General features: G+C 50.8%; 9 protein-coding genes across 9 annotated transcripts; 5 read left to right on the forward strand and 4 right to left on the reverse strand.

The window, feature by feature from the left end:
* Nucleotides 1-79: 79 nt before the first annotated feature.
* On the reverse strand, nt 80-2,686 carry N7481_002281 (alpha-1,2-mannosidase family protein; the record flags this gene model as incomplete). Its single annotated transcript, XM_057261500.1, has 5 exons — nt 80-539; nt 606-1,351; nt 1,413-1,867; nt 1,939-2,486; nt 2,601-2,686. 5 exons carry the CDS (start codon nt 2,684-2,686, stop codon nt 80-82), a joined length of 2,295 nt encoding a protein of 764 aa, XP_057126432.1.
* Nucleotides 2,687-4,465: 1,779 nt separating this feature from the next.
* On the forward strand, nt 4,466-5,230 carry N7481_002282 (uncharacterized protein; the record flags this gene model as incomplete). Its single annotated transcript, XM_057261501.1, has 1 exon — nt 4,466-5,230. One exon carries the CDS (start codon nt 4,466-4,468, stop codon nt 5,228-5,230), a length of 765 nt encoding a protein of 254 aa, XP_057126433.1.
* Nucleotides 5,231-5,348: 118 nt separating this feature from the next.
* On the reverse strand, nt 5,349-6,482 carry N7481_002283 (uncharacterized protein; the record flags this gene model as incomplete). Its single annotated transcript, XM_057261502.1, has 2 exons — nt 5,349-5,953; nt 6,251-6,482. The coding sequence occupies 2 exons, from the start codon at nt 6,480-6,482 to the stop codon at nt 5,349-5,351; spliced, it is 837 nt and encodes a 278-aa protein (XP_057126434.1).
* A 508-nt stretch (nt 6,483-6,990) lies between these two features.
* On the reverse strand, nt 6,991-8,174 carry N7481_002284 (aldo/keto reductase; the record flags this gene model as incomplete). Its single annotated transcript, XM_057261503.1, has 5 exons — nt 6,991-7,485; nt 7,565-7,798; nt 7,894-7,951; nt 8,036-8,046; nt 8,106-8,174. The coding sequence occupies 5 exons, from the start codon at nt 8,172-8,174 to the stop codon at nt 6,991-6,993; spliced, it is 867 nt and encodes a 288-aa protein (XP_057126435.1).
* A 1,779-nt stretch (nt 8,175-9,953) lies between these two features.
* N7481_002285 (LITAF-like zinc ribbon domain-containing protein) lies at nt 9,954-10,966 on the forward strand (the record flags this gene model as incomplete). The annotated part of the gene is made up of 3 exons (XM_057261504.1): nt 9,954-9,978; nt 10,054-10,612; nt 10,723-10,966. The coding sequence occupies 3 exons, from the start codon at nt 9,954-9,956 to the stop codon at nt 10,964-10,966; spliced, it is 828 nt and encodes a 275-aa protein (XP_057126436.1).
* A 693-nt stretch (nt 10,967-11,659) lies between these two features.
* On the forward strand, nt 11,660-11,968 carry N7481_002286 (uncharacterized protein; the record flags this gene model as incomplete). The annotated part of the gene is made up of 1 exon (XM_057261505.1): nt 11,660-11,968. One exon carries the CDS (start codon nt 11,660-11,662, stop codon nt 11,966-11,968), a length of 309 nt encoding a protein of 102 aa, XP_057126437.1.
* Nucleotides 11,969-12,784: 816 nt separating this feature from the next.
* N7481_002287 (uncharacterized protein) lies at nt 12,785-14,221 on the forward strand (the record flags this gene model as incomplete). The annotated part of the gene is made up of 3 exons (XM_057261506.1): nt 12,785-13,040; nt 13,109-13,602; nt 13,670-14,221. The coding sequence occupies 3 exons, from the start codon at nt 12,785-12,787 to the stop codon at nt 14,219-14,221; spliced, it is 1,302 nt and encodes a 433-aa protein (XP_057126438.1).
* A 497-nt stretch (nt 14,222-14,718) lies between these two features.
* Nucleotides 14,719-15,579, forward strand: N7481_002288 (class II fructose-bisphosphate aldolase; the record flags this gene model as incomplete). Its single annotated transcript, XM_057261507.1, has 1 exon — nt 14,719-15,579. One exon carries the CDS (start codon nt 14,719-14,721, stop codon nt 15,577-15,579), a length of 861 nt encoding a protein of 286 aa, XP_057126439.1.
* A 288-nt stretch (nt 15,580-15,867) lies between these two features.
* N7481_002289 (uncharacterized protein) lies at nt 15,868-17,013 on the reverse strand (the record flags this gene model as incomplete). Its single annotated transcript, XM_057261508.1, has 1 exon — nt 15,868-17,013. The coding sequence occupies one exon, from the start codon at nt 17,011-17,013 to the stop codon at nt 15,868-15,870; it is 1,146 nt and encodes a 381-aa protein (XP_057126440.1).
* Nucleotides 17,014-17,664: the final 651 nt, after the last annotated feature.

Consider the following 17,664-nt stretch of genomic DNA (forward strand, 5'->3'; position numbering starts at 1 on the left):
ACGCCCCACTTCTCGAACTTATGTACACGAGAACAATCTAATTATATACAAGAGCAAGATCAACTTGAACTCATCCCTGCTACTCCGACGCTGGACTCGGCGGCAACACGCCGCTCGTCCAATTGACTGCGGTCGGCCCCAGCTCAAACTCCAGCTTGCCTCCCTGCGCAAAGACATCATCCCAGGTCAACCAGTTTTTCTCCCACGTCTTGCCATTCACCTTCAAACTCTGCACGTAGTAGTCACTGTCCCCGTTGCCATCTCCACCCGTGGAGAGAATCTCCAACGTCTTACCCGCCCCCAGATCGATCGTCATCGATTCGAACCATGGCGAGTGGATGAGGAAGGTGGTCTGCCCAGTGATCGGATACAGACCGATCATGTTCCAGAGCAGCCAGGTCTGCATTGCCCCGGCATCACTATTTCCTGGCAGACCAGACTTTCCGGTATGGTAGTCACCTTTGGCAACGTGACGTGCCCGCGACACGGACAGATCCTGTCGGTCAACGTAGTTGTAGAGATAGGGCAGATTAAACATCCTGTGGTGGATTAGCATCTCTCAAAGCGAGAAAGGGTAGAAGGAAGGGAAGAGGGAAAAGACACACGGCTCATTACTCGAGTCAAAAATCCCCTGATCAAACATAAGATCCAAACGCCGGACAAATAGCTCCTTACCACCCATCAATTCAACAAGATGCTTCATATCATGAACATCATTCCAAGAATACGCCCAAGACCCATCCTCATAAAACGCATCCCCCCAATACCCGCCTTGCTTCGGATCAATCGTGATAAACGTTCCATCCTGATCACGAGGTACCACAAACCCCTTAAATCCCAAAGAACTCTGGTCCGGATTCCAATGATTGCGCCAATTCCTCGACCGATTCAGGTACCGCCGCGCATCAGCATCCCTCTCCAGCCCAGAAGCAACCTGATACAAGCCAAAATCATTACAAGCATATTCGACGGCCCGCGTCACAGCCCGCGTAAACCGCGGCGTGATGTACCCCAAATTAAGCCAGTCGGGGAGTGCGCCGCGGCCTTGGTGCGTTGAGGAATCTTGAGCCATCGGGTCGATGGGGTAGTTTGCTGGTGTGATTTCTGCGTCTTTGACCATTGCTCGGTATCCGTCGTCCCAGTCTACGGCGCCGCGGACGCCCTTTACGTAGGCGTCGGCGAGGATGTTGTCGGCGTTTGATCCGCCTTGTGTGCGGCCGTTGTAGTTTGATGAGCGGGCGTCGGGGAGATAGCCGTCGTGGCGCCAGATGTCGATTAGAGAGCGGATTTGTTCTTCGTAGGCGGTTGGTTGGAGGACTTGGATGAGGGCGGTTGCGCATCGGAAGAGGTCCTGAGATGGTATCAGTAGGTGGTATCATTAAATGTGTCTAGCAGCGCAGACGCAGACTTACCCAGAAGGTAAAGATATCTTGATAATAGGGCTCGCGGGACTTCCAGCCTGGGTTCTCGCCGGTCTGGTTGGTTGGGATCAAATGCATATGGTAGAGCGAGCTGTAGAGGAGATTCAGACTCTCGTCGTTGGTGCTGGTGGTCTTGATCTTTGAAAAGACCTTTTCGTTCCATTCGGAGATGGTGTCGTCGACGACAGAGGCAAATTCAGTGCCCTTGGGTATCTCACGATCCACATTGTCGCATGCTTGTTCTGTCGAGATCCAGGAAATACCCACTCGGGAGATAATCTCGCTTTCTGTAAAGGTGAAGAGCCCACCGACTCTTGTAGAACCTGATGTGGATGAAACATCACCTTCAGGATGCTCGATGCTATTCATCGTGTCTAATTTCGTGAATGCTTTGCTGCTCACAGGCTTTGTATCGAAATGACCACCTGTGGGTAGAGCATGAGACACTGTGAAAGACTGCATACAAGCAAGCCGACAGGGACGAAAGGGAAGTCTTCATGGGTAGGATTCGACTTACAGAAGTAGATAGACCAATCGGGAGCCTCATTCCAACCATTATCATACGTCCCCATCCCCTCATAATGCCCATCATCAAAGATAGTCAAATTACCACCCTTATAATTCTGACCCCAGCCCAAGCCGCGAAAAGAAGGCAGGACATGCGAAACATCAACCAGGATGTTGTTAGCCGTAGAATCAACCGGGAAATTATATCGATAGATGCCCGCCCGAGACGAAGCACTGAGCTCAACCTCGACAGCTTGACCCGTCTGGGCCTTGTAGTAGCCCACAGAACCTTCATCCGTCCCACTGCGGGCGACTGTGATTTGGGACAGCGGATCACTGATATTGCTGCCAACTAGTGGTAGTTGGGAGACTGTTCCGTATTTGGGTGCTCCGCCTGTGCCTTGCTCGTGCATTAGACTGAAGCCGGAGAATTCGCCTGTGGATAGATAGCCGGAGTATGCGTCTGCTCCAGATTGATATAGATCTGGGCCTAATTTGACCATGCCGAATGGTCGTGCAACGCCGGGGAAGTCGTTGCCTCCACTTTCAGATCCCATGCTGGATAGCAGCAAGGAAAACAGTCAGTAGATGGTATGGTGTGGTGTGGATAGTATGGATATCATGGATATCATAGATAGATCAGAGGGAGGGATGGTATTGGGGGAATCTTACAAGACATCAACATGTTGACTCAAGTCTTCTGCCGTTGAGCCTATAGTCAGGATCAAACCTGTTAATAACATGGTGGAGCGCTTCATGATGGGTAAAATGGGCTCGTAGAGCGAGAAGCCGGCCAAATATAAGGAAAGACACTCGTGTCAGGTATTGATTCCCCTCTCTGTAGCCCCGAGCAAGAGAAGAAGTAAAGCCCGGTGAAAGTGATTTGGAGAATCCTGGAAAAGACCAACTCAAGAGTCAATTGACCAGACCACGCGCAATATACGTAGTACGCGCAGATCCTCGACCGACGACCTGATACGCCCCCCAGGAAGGAAATTACAGATGGAAATAGGAAAACGGGGCCAGATTAGCCAATAGTTAGGACTCCCAACTCACTAATTTGATGCTGCTTCCTGATGCTGGGCCCTTGGAGCTAACATATCATCGGAATTGCCCCCCTTTGGGAAGACTAGCCCTAACGAAAGAAATCCTGCGTCCAGTGGCATGTGTATGATCCCTTGGCCCACAAGGCTGCCACCCCCCCTCAGGGAACCCTTGTGGACCCGTCCAGTTTGCATTACTCGTAGGGAGTTACCCAGGTACCTCACTGGTTCAAGTTCTCACGGGATTCTTGGCGGAAGAATGTGGCAGTCGTGCATCTATCAGCTCTCCCACCCCGGTGGCCCAGTGATCCCTCTGCTAGTACTGACTACTTGGTGGGTAGGGTGACTCTATTTTTGGTCGGACTTCCGAGTCGGAAGTACGGAATATCTTGTTCTTCTTCGCATTTTCTCGCTGTTGTTTCTCTTTTCGGGCCCAGATTTTCTAGTCTGGCCCTAAAATGCCAATGTCCCAGGGCCCACTTCCACGGAAGAGACTCAGGGTCCGTTAGTTAACGCGATGGGATTTGGGAGACGGTACCTAGGTATGGTGAGTGAAGAGGGGTTAATGGTGTCTTCGAGAGTGTGCATATATGGATGGATATGCACTTATTTTTGCATACGGAGTATAGTTTGTAGTAAATAAGAAGTTAAAGTTGGGTGGGGAGGATGATCAAATCAGCAGCCGCCTTGGGTTCACATGCGGCGATCAGCGCTCCCTCCACGTGTGGCTCTATCCTGGGATGGTTGGCCCTGATGCCTGGCGATATCAGATAGGCTGGATATATGTACGAGTATGTGCTGATCACATCTTTAGGTACTCTAGGGTACCTGGTATTCCAGAGTTCCCATGGTTTGGGAACGGAGTATGGAGTACAGACCACAGCCTATCGATGTGGAGAATCAAGCACGTTGGACCCTGGCCCCCTGGACCCTGGATCCCGTGGCCCCTTGGGGTATCGGGTGTCTACATCCTTTTCTCTTCCTTCTGCCATCCACTGAAATTACATTTGTTCGCCGTGTACGAGTAGGGAGTACGGAGTTCTTCATACTGGACATTAGCAGAAGCAGATTGAGTTGCTTAGATCTGCCCCTGGACTTGGAGACCGCATTCCTACAGTAACAAAGGGGTACTCGTACTTTGTTACTTCATATTTCTGGGGAATGATAGAAAGTGGAAGTGGAAGTGTATGAACAGCTAAACTCCATAGGAATAGACTGATCAGTTTCATCAGTATCTCCTTGTCCTCTGTCCTCGGATATCCCAGCCCACCATCAATCTGCCTCATTTCTGCCCCAGTTGTCAGGCACCAAAGCCCAAATTAACTAAACTCCAGTGGGTCTGACCGTTGCAAAGCTCCTTGCAAGCTACTCAATTATTCGTTGCTTCACTTCCAAGGTGATCTGCTCTGCTCTACCCTGCTTCGCTTCCAGCTCTCAGTCAGCCCAGCATGTCTCCAGTAGACATTGTCTCACCTAGCTAGCACCCCATCCACCATGGCACCTCGATGTCCCTCCAAATCCCAAATCACCTGGTGGATGCGCGTCCGTCGCTTCGTCTACGACCTCGAATCCCCCTTCCGTCTTCGACATAGCCTCGCCCGCCTAAACCACCGTCAGAAACACCCTTTCCTCGCTCTCCTCCGCCTCCTCCTGCCTCTCCCAACATGGCACTTCAGTCTCCCACCCCCGGTCCCCGTGAAGACCATGCTGAATAATGTCCCGCTGCTTCAGGCCCGCAAGGCCCAAGCCGACCTCACCAACATGCGATCCATCCCCCTCTGGCGCGCCCGCGATACCCCAATCCGATCCCTATACCGCCTCTATGAGGCCCTCGTTGCGCGCGAATTCTACGCCATCGGGCCCGAGGTCGAATACTTCTTCTACCAGTCCCGTCGCGCCTGGGCTATACATCGAATTCCGGACCCGCAGGACCAGGATCCGGTGCGCTATGCCATCCTCTCGTGTATCGCGGAGGAACTCGCCCTCGCGTTCAACTGGCGGATGAGTCTGGGTATGCGCCGTGATAAGAGTAAGCATATCTATCGGAAGTCCTTTGATGATTTGCTTCCTCCCTTCACCGCTGAAGCCGCGCCCATCTGGACCAAACGCGCTCAGCCAATTGATGCGGATCTGCTGGTTGGATTCCCGGCTGAATTTTTGGATGCTTCGGGGAGATTGGTTCTTGAGGAAGGCGGGGAAAATCCCAACTTTGCGGAGAGGAATATCGTCACCGATACCGGTCACTTCTACACTGTCTAGAACGAGCAAGTGAGAAGGAAGGGCGAACGAGCGAGAGCCGGAAGAAAGAAAGAAAAAGCCACTACCAGGCACAACGGCTGGCCAGACGCCAAAAAGCAAAGACAAAAAAACACATCCCCTATAGAAAAGCCTCTTCATTATATTTGTCTCGATAAGCCGCTGCTATCTCGTTCATGGTGTGTTTATCCGGCGGCATCTCAAACGAGCAAATGCTCATCGTCCTCACATATTCCCGATTCAACGGACCACCAGCCTGCGTCCGCAAATGTTTCAACATAGCCACCACATCCGAAATATCCGACCCGCGCTTAATATGTCTCCGACTATTATGTATGCGACGAAGTTTGCGCTCCAGCGCCCACTCCAGCGGCACCGCGAGAACGCGCAGATTCGCCCCTTCCCACAGCACGATATTCTGTTCCTCGGCTTTCTCGAAGAGTAGCTCGCGGTGGTTATCCGGTACGAAGAAGGCCACTTCGTCATTGAGCCAGTCGTCGATGAATCCTAGATGGCGCGCGGCGCGGGTCATCGCGTCGCGGAGCGGCTTTTTGATGTCGTTGTCGTGCGCCCACTGTGGTTCGAGGAGGTAGTCGATATCCCCTGTACTCTCGCGGTTGTGGAAGAAGTTTGTCGCGAGGAATCCGCCGGTCGAGATTAGGGTTATTGGGGCGAAGGCGATGAGCCAGTCGTCCTGGCCCATTTCGGTGTCCAATACCTGTAGACCTAGAGGTTGGTCGGGTCCGGTCAGCGGCTGTCGAAGAGACAGTAAAAAGAAAGAAAGGAAAGGGCACCAAAAAGGGCGTCGATTTTTTAAATTTTAATAGAGAAAAATATCATGATATTTATGGCCATGTCCCCCTTCTCCCTGGCAAGGTGCCCTGGTGGGTTTCCCTTCTTCCAAGGTTCTCTTCAATTGTTTCCCACCCAACCCTTTCAAATAGACAGAAAAATAATAATCACCTGCTTCATCCATGGATGTATTGATTAATCATACCTCTTGTAAAATCATCAGCGCCAAACCGGTCTTTCTCCACTTCCATGCCTCGCCGTTGCCGTTGCCGTTGCCGCTGCCGCTGCCGCTGACTCCGAGTCTGTCTCTGCTTTCTGGTAGTTGACGGACGACCGATGCGACGAGCATAGACGATGAAGACTGGCATGCCGGAGCCTTGAGTATCAAGGGTTGTAGAACATGAAGTTGAAAATCAAGAATGAATTTGGAGACATGGGAGAAGTCGGACTCAGAGTCGACCATGTTCTAGAACTACCCCGCCTCTCCTGCACGCTGCTAGAATAGTCCACGCTGACGGGCTTGGAACGGATGCGGCGCTTGGAGACAGTGATAAGTACTCTCCGTCTATTGTGGACTTTCGCTAGCGTTGGGAATTAGTTTACTTTGGTTTAGTTCAGGTTTAGTTTGGTACTGGCTGTGTGGATGGGAAGTAGTTCCAAAGTTAAATATGGCTTCTGATATACTTTTGATAGTACTAGTACCAGCCCTGGAGTACCATTACTATACTTTTTATAGGCAGAAGCTTGGAAAATATTGCCGAGTTGAATCCTTCCCAGCATTGAAGAATTCTTGCTTACATCTGTCTCAGTACTTTTGTTTCCCACTTTGGCTGAGAGATATTGTTAATTGGTCAGGTGGTAGTACTTTCACATGGATAGAATCGCGAATTGTTATCTTCCAAGGTCCGCCTGCAAAAGCACTAGTACCCCATATCATACGACTAGACCGACTAGTAACACCTAAGGTTGACCTACTCGTCCAACCTGGTAACAGTCGGATCCCACGCAACGGGGCTATACTCATCCGTCTCAAGCGCCCGTACTTCCTCCCCCGTTAGACTAAAATCAAACACATCCGCATTGGCAACAATGCGATCCGACGTCACACTCTTAGGAAGCGGAATGAACCCCTTATCCAAACTCCAGCGAATAAGCACCTGAGCCGGCGTTTTGCCGTATTTATCCGCGAGCTTCTGGACACTCGGTTCGTCGAATCGCGCACCGCGCACAATCGGACAATACGCCTCGAGGAAGACCCCTCGCGCCGTGCACCAGTCTGCGATATCTTTTCGGCCTAGCCAGGGATGAAGCTCGACTTGGTTGATACTTAGGATTCCGCCGCGGCCTTTACCGCCTCGTTCGGTCTCGAGCTTGGAAATGTATGCCTCAAGCTCATTCAGGTGGTGAACTCCGTAATTGCTGACGCCGATGGAGCGGATTTTACCGGCTTCGACGGCTTCGACTAGCTGTGTGGTGGAGGCGGGTGGTTTGTTAGCCGGGGAAGAGTGAAGAGTGAAGAAAGAGGACCTGGAAATGAGAGCGTACTGCTAGCCATGCGCCTTTGCGGTTCTCGGATCCGCCTCGGGGCTGATGGAGGAGCATTAGGTCGATGTAGTCGAGCTTGGATAGGGCGAGGGACTCGTCGATTTGCGCCTTGGCCCCGTCATAGCTGATGTTTATGACCTTGGATGTGAAGAATATCTGTTCGCGGGGGATTTTGGAGCCTCGAATCGCATCACCGCAGCCTGATTCGTTTCTGTAGATTGCTGCAGAGTCGATCTGTTGGGTGTTAGTGAGGAAGGTCTCGCAATATCTCATATTGTAATGCGGGGTATTGATGGGGGGGGGTATCTCTTGTAAGAATGGCAACTCACATGGCGATAGCCAGCCTTGAGTGCTTCGAGACAGCATCTCTCTGTGTCAGCTGGGGGACTATTTTGAGATGTGTGTCAGTTCATGTTGGGGTAGCATGGGAGTTTCCGTATGCGGTGGGGGTTGAGGGGTGGCGTCTCGTACGTTTTATAGACCTTGATAGACACTTGTGTGAGCGCGACAATCGGGGAAATAATCTTGGATGAATGCTTACTCCGAAGCCTAAGCGAGGAATCTCAAAGCCACTGGGCAATTTGATGGCGGAGGTGATGGTGGTTGCCATTCTTGATACGAGTCGCATCTGGTGCGGGGAAAGTATTGGAGAGGAAGCAAGTTGGGAATGCCAAGTTGGAGATGTTCGAGTCGGAAGAAGGGCGGATTACTTAACTTTGTACCCTTCTCCTCCCTCGCCAGTCCGACCGGGGTTTAACTATTCACATCCGATATCTCCTTCGGATCACCTTAATGGGCTATTTCTCGTTCCTCTGTCGGTTTATTGGTTGTGATATTTAGTCATCCGCGTACGCCTCAAAGCTTGGTTTCGGATATGGTTGGATTCGGTAAGCCCGAGGTTTGGATCGGAGATCAGTTGGCGTGGAGATGGGTGAAGTGAGGCTGTCTCCATAGAGATTGCTTAATGTTCATCGCTTTGCTTGGTCATCTGGGTTAATTGGATCTTCAAATTAGTTCTTCTAGACTGTAATTTCTATTAGAAGTTTAATCATGCGGCTTCAAATGTAGCAGGACTTGGCACCTCCATCGAATACCGTGACCAGATTGTCCGAAATGATCAGTTCTTTTTCTCTACTCATAGGGCTGTACTCCATATCGGCTATAAGAAGGGTCTCGGTTTCAGCTCCAGCCGTAGGGTTATGCTCCACGCGGCTCGACTGCCGCTAGCATACTGTACATTAACCTCATCTGGTACGCGCAGGTTCAAGAAATACGAGTCAGAATCCAGTTGGGGGCCAAATATACAGCTAGTACTATTTAAGTCGGTGGTCAGCTTACTTGGACGCCTATTTCCATATGTACGTCGCGGTCTCTAGGAAATTTTCGCCTTGCATCCATTTTGTTGCTGCTGGACGGAGTAAGTAGAGCACTGGCAGTTAATGCGATATACAAATAGTCGGACGGAGTATGGAGTACTGTATGGATCTGTACACAGCCTTGCGCTCCCCACTCTACTCGCAGTTTCTTCTCCAAAGGGAAAGGGATTGACGAATGTGGTCCCAAAAGTCGGGCTTTGATTGGGCAAATGGACTAAATCAACCGCCCTAGTTGAAAACTGAGGTACATACGAGCAAAAAAACTTCAGGGGCAAGGCGCAGTTCTCCCCGCTGACAATTAGTTTTTGACAAAGACCCCGAAGGAATTGATTGTCTTAATAAGATACGGAGGAAAGCGTACGAGTACTGGTTAAGATCTAGCAGCGCTCCTGAATCATCTTGAGCCCCCTTGAAGATGGGTCTTCGAGCTCTATACGAGGCAAGTGGATCCACACATGGTTACATGTAATAAATAGCAATTACGAGTGCTTCTCAGTACCAAAGAGTATCAGCGTGGAGCATAGCCTCGCCGTCTCCGACGCCTCACGAGGTCACGGCACTCTTGCTAGCTGAGAGAGGCGTCAACCTGAGTCGTAGCTAGCCAGGGAGGAGGGGAGGAGTGGGGGATTTAGGAGAGCCCCAATGCATTAATTGAAAATGGTGATCTGGATTGAACCAAACCTCAACGGTCTCCACTGAGTAGAGATAAATTGGCATGTCCACTCGCTGCTTCTCTCCGTGGGGGCTTGAAAGCAAAACAAATTAGGGCAGTGAAGGATCTCAACTTTAAATCGTGACCAGACTCATTTTGACGGGAAACAGCCTTGTCGATCCGATTAAGACGCTATTATTAACGGTCCTGAAATTTACTTTCCGTCTTACATCTAGAAACCGCCCCCATCCTGCGTCACTTTATTCTGCATTTCTCCTCCCCCGTCCCCCATCTCGACGTGTCACGTCTCCAACCCCTTCAAAAACCAGCAAAGCCCCACGACGCCAATCTACGATTCAATATGGCGACACAGCATGATAGCGAGGGTGAGTACTGCGTCTACTAGCATTCGCATATTCTGGGATTTCACCACGCGACAGAAGTTATTGACTTGCGACCAGGCCTCATTCCCCTCGAGCACACTGGCCAGACCTCAGCCACTGGCTTCAACACCAACCCTCCAGTTTCGCCTGGCTCACCAGTACCTCCCTACCAGTCTACGATCAGTTCCTTGACCCCATCGCCTCTGAGCCCCCGACAAACCTCCACCGGCGGCGACTACATCAGCCAGACGCCAGCTGAGAAAACGCGGGTCGCAGACGATATCGCCCCGACCTTTGTGAGCAGCTCCAAGGACAATGCACCGACTTCATACCCGGGACAGCCTAAGGAGCAACCGAACGAGTACAACTCGCCCGACGATGTGAAGGGATACCCCGGACAACCCCAGCCTACATACCAAGACCCTTCGCAACAAGCTCCCAATTACCAGCAAGCTCCCAATTACCAGCAAGCTCAAGCCCAACCGGGGGTATACTATACTCCGTACGGCCCGCCTAGTGGATACGCCAGCGCTACACCATTGCACGCGCTTCAGTCAGCTCCCGCGCCGGTTGATTGCCCTTCATGTGGACACCGCGAAATGACCCGGACGGAGGCCGTTACCGGGATGACAACGCAGTAAGTGGATTTCCGAGATCCAGCCCCGATCCCAAGAGTACACGCTCTGCATTGTCAAAAAAAAACAAAAAAAAAAGTCTTTGCACATTTTACTGACAATTGGAAAATAGTGGTTGGGCGGCCGTTCTTTGCTGCTGCTGCTGTCTCGGATGTTTCCCTTACCTGATGTCATCCCTGAAAGACGTCGACCACTACTGCGGAAAGTGCGGTGTTAAGCTAGCCTGCTGGCATAACAGCGGTCGGGTTCAAGTCATGCAGACTGGATCGGCTCAGCCCTCTCAGCCTGCTCAACCTGCTCAACCTGCTCAACCTGCTCAACCCGCTCAGACTGTTCAGACCCCGGTGACCCAATGATACTGGAAGCTTCTTTTTCGGCTGCCTAGTACCTTCTTTTACGATTCTTTGTTATTGATATTTTTGAAGTGATACCACTTACGTTTTAACATACGAAGGCGCGTTCGGGTGTTTGATTGTGGAGTTTTGTTGATCTTGGATTCGCTTATATTACTTGATCTGGATTGTATATCATCACTCTACCCTTTGGGGGAGTATTAATACAAAATTTAAATACCAACACATTGAACGGTCTGTTGATGTTTACACTCTAATAGTTGTATTCTTTTCATTGTTTAGTGTATAAACAAAGCCAACTAGTAGTGCTCAAGATCGAGCTCGAGATATTCCGATTAATCCCTTATTAATCGGTCTCATAAATATTGATGCTCCTAGCAGTTAATTTCTGCTGTGGCGCGTCTTTCTTTGATACTTATGGGTCTGCCCTGGCCATTATCTCGTACCAGCGAAGCACAATGAGATTGAGTACGCTTTGTTCGAGAGGCTTGCTTGTATATCTTTGTTCTTGATCGCCCCGCATCTGGCATTTGCCTACAAAACGAAAGAGTTCTCCCAGTCCAAGGTACTTGCCATCATTATTCTCTGGCTTTAGCAGTTATGTGTGAACTAACATATTACCACTTCCCCACTTGCGGGCACATCTCCTACTGGATAATGCTGTCTTGCACGACTTATACGCATTCTATCCGTTCCATGCCCGGGAAATTCCTCCAGTGTGAGGATGTCGAAATCTATCATGATCTCACTCCCGAGGATGACGATCAATGCCTGTGGTGTTGGGAGGATTTACTCACAGCATCTACCGATGACCCTATGCCAGCTTTTGGAAGCAGCGATTATTTCATTGAAGGGTTAAATTCAGATATTCCACCCTTTGAATTGGCAGCACAATTTAACCCTGACACGGAGAGAGGGGATTCTAGTGATCTTGGTAAGTCCTCAAGCGATGAGGACGAGGATGAGGATGAGGATGATCAAATCGGCCATCAGAGACATACTTGATTGGAAAATCCGATGAAACAACCCCCAAAGATCCTCCTGCAAATAAGAGTCGATAGCTGATTCTTCTTTAGCTTTTGTTCAAGTTTCGTCAGAGCATTACATAAGTGAGGTTTGCTCGGTGATCTCAAGTGGCAATCCTGAAGATGACGCCTGTGGACAAGAGACCCCGAGGACAGATACCCTTGAACAATTAGCTAATATGCTTATACAGACTGAGGAGGAAGAGCCTTTGCTCGTGCACACTGATTTATTTGAGCCATCCTCGCCTTCGTCTGAGGAGGCAGATTCATCCGATTCTGAGCTGGAAGAATCTGGATTCTTCTTGACACCCCGGGAAATCCTGTGAGTCAAGGATCGTGCTGTGCCCAGCTTCATAGAATAGTTCAACCTAAGTATAGCTTTCTCTATAGCATCATGTCTATTAATTTTCTGCGGGCGGATTATCGGAGGGGATAGTTAACAGTAACCGAATATGTTCAGATAATCGGACATGGCCATGTTATTTCGTTTTCCGCAGAAATTATGTACCAACCAAACCTTCATTTATCCTTTTAGTAGTAATACCCGTAACCAAGCTGTAGTCGCAATTTATCCGATTAACCTCGCCACTGTCATATCCTTGGCCCTTGGCTAAATTCACAGTTGTCGAGCTCGGGTCGGACTTCCCCCGAAGATCCCCCCACCGCGGCATCTCCAGATAAACCCCAATCCCCCCCCACGTTTCCCATCAAGTTTCTGTACATAGCTGCTCTCTTTCCTTCCTTATTTTTACCACTTCTTTACCTTTCATAAATCTGATTTCACTATTCAAACAATATGTCTAACCCAGCTGTTGGCTTTGTCGGCCTGGGAGCCATGGGTTTTGGCATGGCCACCCACCTGGTGAAGCAGGGCTACCCCGTCCACGGCTTCGATGTCTTCCCTGCTTCGGTTGATCGCTTCAAGACCGCCGGTGGAATTCCGGCTTCCTCGCTGCAGGACTCTGCAAAGGATAAGCAATACTATATCTGTATGGTCGCATCAGCGCCGCAGGCTCAGTCTGTTCTCTTCGGCGAGAATGGCATTGTTGCTGGTAAGTTTTGTGGCAATTCTTTGATTATTTGATTTCTTCCAACTGACTGATTGATCTCACATGTACAGTTCTCCCCCAAAATGCGACCCTCCTCCTCTGCTCCACTGTTCCAGCTTCTTATGCCCAGTCTGTCGCTGCTGAGCTGCAGTCGCTCGGTCGCGGGGACATCCAATTCATTGATGCCCCCGTTTCCGGTGGTGCTAAGCGTGCTGCGGATGGAACTCTGTCAATCATGGCTGGTGCGTCGGACTCTGCTCTGGAGAGTGGCCGGTTCCTACTCCAGGAGATGTCTGATTCCGATAAGCTGTATCTGGTGCCCGGCGGCATTGGTGCTGGAAGCAACATGAAGATGGTCCACCAGGTGCTGGCTGGTATTCACATTTTGGGTGCTAGTGAGGCCCAAGGCTTTGCTGCACAGTTAGGATTGGATGCTACTAAGACCGCTGAGGCGATCAAGTTATCCGACTCTCATACCTGGATGCATGAGAACCGTTTACAGCGTATGTTGGAGGAGGACTGGTACCCTGGTGCTAGTGCTCTGACTATTATTTTAAAGGATGTGGTGAGTACAAATTTATTTTCTGGTGCTTTCTATGGTGAGATTTTGAAATGCTAATCAAGTCGAATAGGGCATCATCACCACTTCTGCCCGTCAGAACCAATTTCCTACCCCTCTCTGCTCAACGGCAGAGCAAGTCTACCTTTCCGCTCTCCTACAGGAATATGGCCCTGTCGATGATTCCTCGATGGTCCGCCAATACTACAAGGAGCCCATTACGAAGGTGTCCTCCACCAAGTCCGCCGAAGAGACCGCCGAGGCTTTGCAGTTGGTCCTTGATGTGATGGAGTTGACCAATCTTGTCGCCGCTGCTGAAGCCATTGGCTTTGCGCGCCACCTGAATGTGGAACTCAAGCAGTTCTTTACTCTTGTCAGTGATGCCGCAGGTGCCAGTCGTCAATTCATGACCAAGGGCCTAGAAATTATCGAAGGCAAAATCGGGGAGAACTCCGAATCTCTCAATGACGCTATCACTCGCCTGGAGAAGGGTGTACAAAAGGCCAGAGACCTTCACTGCCCGCTACATCTAGGAAACGCGGCGTTGAATCAGCTTTTCATGGCGAAGAGGCATGGTCTTGGTGCGGAGGGCAGTACTAGTGTGATCAAGACTTTTGGCAGATAGTGTAGATATCCCATTTCCTTTACAAAAATTCAGAGTTTTCGTTTTAAAGACACTTTACGTCCTAAATTTCTCCTCTCGCTATCACCTCGTAGTTAATTGGGGTTGTTGCTGTCGGCGGATCTCCCCCACTCGGCGATACTTCAACTTTGCTTCCCACTCATTCCCCCGTATTCCCCCACAAATCGACGCCTAATGGACAACCTATGCCCGGGAGTTTTTTTCATTATTTTTCCAAGGTTCCATGTAGCCAGGGGCAAACCCCCACACCGGCTTTACAATCCGGTCGTGTCAATTTGACGTAACGAGGAGGGGGGGGGGTCTTCGGACCATCTCCGAGGACTCGGACAACATGCGACTATCACAATACTCGGACAGAACAACGATCGCCATTAACAAGAGAAACACACAGGCAAACCAGACTTAAAAGCCCCCGCGTCGCAAAACCCACTCACATTTTTACCTTTTCCTACCTCCCACACACACCCCTCTCCTACAAAATGCCTCTCAACGACAACCGCGCCCTGCGCATCCTCGACCATGCCGCCGAGAACCACTACGCCGTACCAGCAATGTGCTGCTACAATGTCGAAGGCATCCTAGCTACCGTCCGAGCCGCCGAAGCCAAGCGCTCCCCAGCTATGATCCTCCTATTTCCCTGGGCAGTGCACTACGCAGATGGCATCCTCGTACACGCCGCCGCCGAAGCCGCGCGCAAAGCCTCGGTCCCCGTCACCGTGCACATGGACCACGCGCAAACACCGGAGATCATCCGCTACGCAGCGGATCTGGGTGGCTTCGACAGTATCATGGTTGACATGTCGCACTACGAGAAGGCGGAGAACCTGGCGCTGACGCGGGAATTGGTTGAGTACTGCCATGCGCGGGGGATCGCCACTGAGGCGGAACCCGGCCGGATTGAAGGTGGAGAAGATGGGGTTGCGGACACGGCGGATTTGGAGGGGTTGTTGACGACTCCCGAGGAGAGTCAGGAATTTGTCGATACAGGGATTGATTGGCTCGCGCCTGCATTTGGAAATGTTCATGGCGAATATGGGCCGCGCGGCATTCAGCTTGAATATGATAGACTTCAGTCTATCAATCAGGCTGTTGGAGGACAGGTGCGGCTCGTTCTACACGGTGCGGATCCGTTTACGCAGGAGATCTTTCAAAAGTGCATTGATTGTGGCGTGTCCAAGATCAATATTAATAAGGTCTTGAATAATCCTTATATTCAGGTTCAGCAGGAGAAGGCTGGCAAGGTGCCGCTGACGACGCTGTTGGAGGAGACTACGAATGCGATGCAGAAGGCAGTTGAGGGATGTATTGATCGGTTGGGCTCTGGTGGAAGATACCCTTGATTGATGAGATAATGCATGTTGAAGCGAGTGCTTTTGTGTTTTTGATATTGAATTTGTATTCAGCCTACTGAAGATATAAAATGTGATAACAAATCTGATCTACCCCAAGAACGCCCTTTTCATTAAAAAGTTCCTTTGGATATCAACGAAGCCCATAAAGCCGAGCGCCACAAGTCCTTTGCCGGATATATTGAAGTACAAGAAATGCAGAATAAAGGGTTGACAGGCAGCTGGGGAATAATTAGTCAATATACTCGGAATTGGGGGAATGTTGCCAGACTTACGAGTTCATCCGCCGAGACTCTGAAGGAGACCACCCAGGACAGGAATTTTGCCCAACACGCCAGTGAGACCTCCCAGAGTGTCGTCATCATCAGCGTCACTCGCGGAAGGAGTGGCAGAGGCAGAGGCCGAAGCCGAGCTAGAGGGAGTTGCGTCGACCTTGCTTGAAGACAGGTGCTGCTCGTGAATCATGACAGAGTGTGTAGGACGAGCCTTGGTAGACATGGTGACAATGATCTGGTGAGTGGGAGTGGACTGCATCATGACCGCGTGGGTAGACGGCAGGACTGGCATCATCATGGAGTGGCTTGATGATGTCTTAGCCTGCGGCATGGGCATGGGAGTCTGCAGCACAGTGTGCACCATGGAGGACGAAGAACTCGGATGAGCCTTAGGAATGGGAGCAATGGTCACAACAGCCTCGGTAGAGAAGGAAGAAGAGTATGTCTCTGGCATGTCCGGCACAGCGGAGAACATTTCGATCTCAGATATCATGGGAACCTCAGAGATCATAGGCATATCATCATCATCATCATCATCATCAGCAGTAGCAGACGAGGTAGGAGAGGGCATCTGCATAGGAGGCGCCGGGATCTCGTTGTGCTGCTTGTGAGGCTCAGCCGCCACATCAGGCTTCACAATCACGATGTGAGTGGGCTGAGGCTGAGCAGGCTCAGAGACGACTTGGAAAGTAGGCTCCGGCTTCTTTTGAGGAGCTTGGAAGGTTGGAGCCGCCTCCTGCTTGGGGGCTGCCTCTTGCTGGGGAGCCTGGAAAGTGGGCGCCGGGTCTGCCTGAGGGGCCTGGAAGGTGGGTGCAGCCTCTTGTTGGGGAGCCTGGTAGGTAGGAGTTGCCTCTTGCTGAGGAGCTTGCTGGAAAGTGGGAGCAGGTTTATCGGCCTGTTGCTGATAAGACTGAGAAGGAGCCGGTGCCGAGTTATACTTGCCAGCCTGGGCGGACTCCGCGACCTGCATGGCATCCATGTATGCGGGAACGGGGTTATCCATTCCATCATCATCTTCAACGGCGCTACTGGAGCCCGACATGAAGGGGAAGGTGTTGAACGGATTACTCTTGCCATCAGGCTTGGGGTAAGAGGGCGCAGCAGCGGCACCGACGGCCATAATGGCCAGAGAAACGTAAGATGGATGCATTATGGCTGGAGAGGTCTTGGCCTGGACCAGGAAGAATCGAAATGATAGTATTAGGTGGGATATGAAACTTTGCACTTTGATCCGGGGGAAAGGGATACAATGGCTTTTATGTCAAGATCGCTCGAATTCTTGATCTTCACAGTGTTTTGATATTTGGTCTGCAGCGTCTTCCATGCCTTATACAGTGGGGCACGCGCACTGATAAAGATCAGCATCTCTCGCCCCGATGACGAGTGTAGCATAGCATAAGGGGCAGGCCGGCCCTACAGGTATGGAAACCCAGCGGAGATGGTTGGATTCCAGTGCCTTTACCGCAATTGTGGTTGGTCGCCGTGGAATGATCGTCGATAAAGTTACTTGGGCAAGCGAATCGGGGGTTGGAAAAGCGGCAGACACATTGATCTCTCATATTCAATGGAAGCCACGCTCTTCTTGGTGGCCGGTTCATGTTCTAAATGTACAAGCCCCCCCGATAGTATGATATAGATTGCGGCTAAAGAGGCTGGCTGTCATATCAAGCTGCGGGCTTCAGCCATGTATGAGCACTAACCTCGTGGTGATGCACTGTGTCATCGCTATACTAGTCCGATGGCCTATCGACCTTCTAGCAACTATTACTCAACGAGCGATATTTTCTCAGCCCTTCACCAG

Source organism: Penicillium waksmanii (genome assembly GCF_028829765.1).
Source record: "Penicillium waksmanii strain IBT 27052 chromosome Unknown utg000002l:1.0-3326099.0:1.0-3328782.0, whole genome shotgun sequence".
Taxonomy (NCBI): domain Eukaryota; kingdom Fungi; phylum Ascomycota; class Eurotiomycetes; order Eurotiales; family Aspergillaceae; genus Penicillium; species Penicillium waksmanii.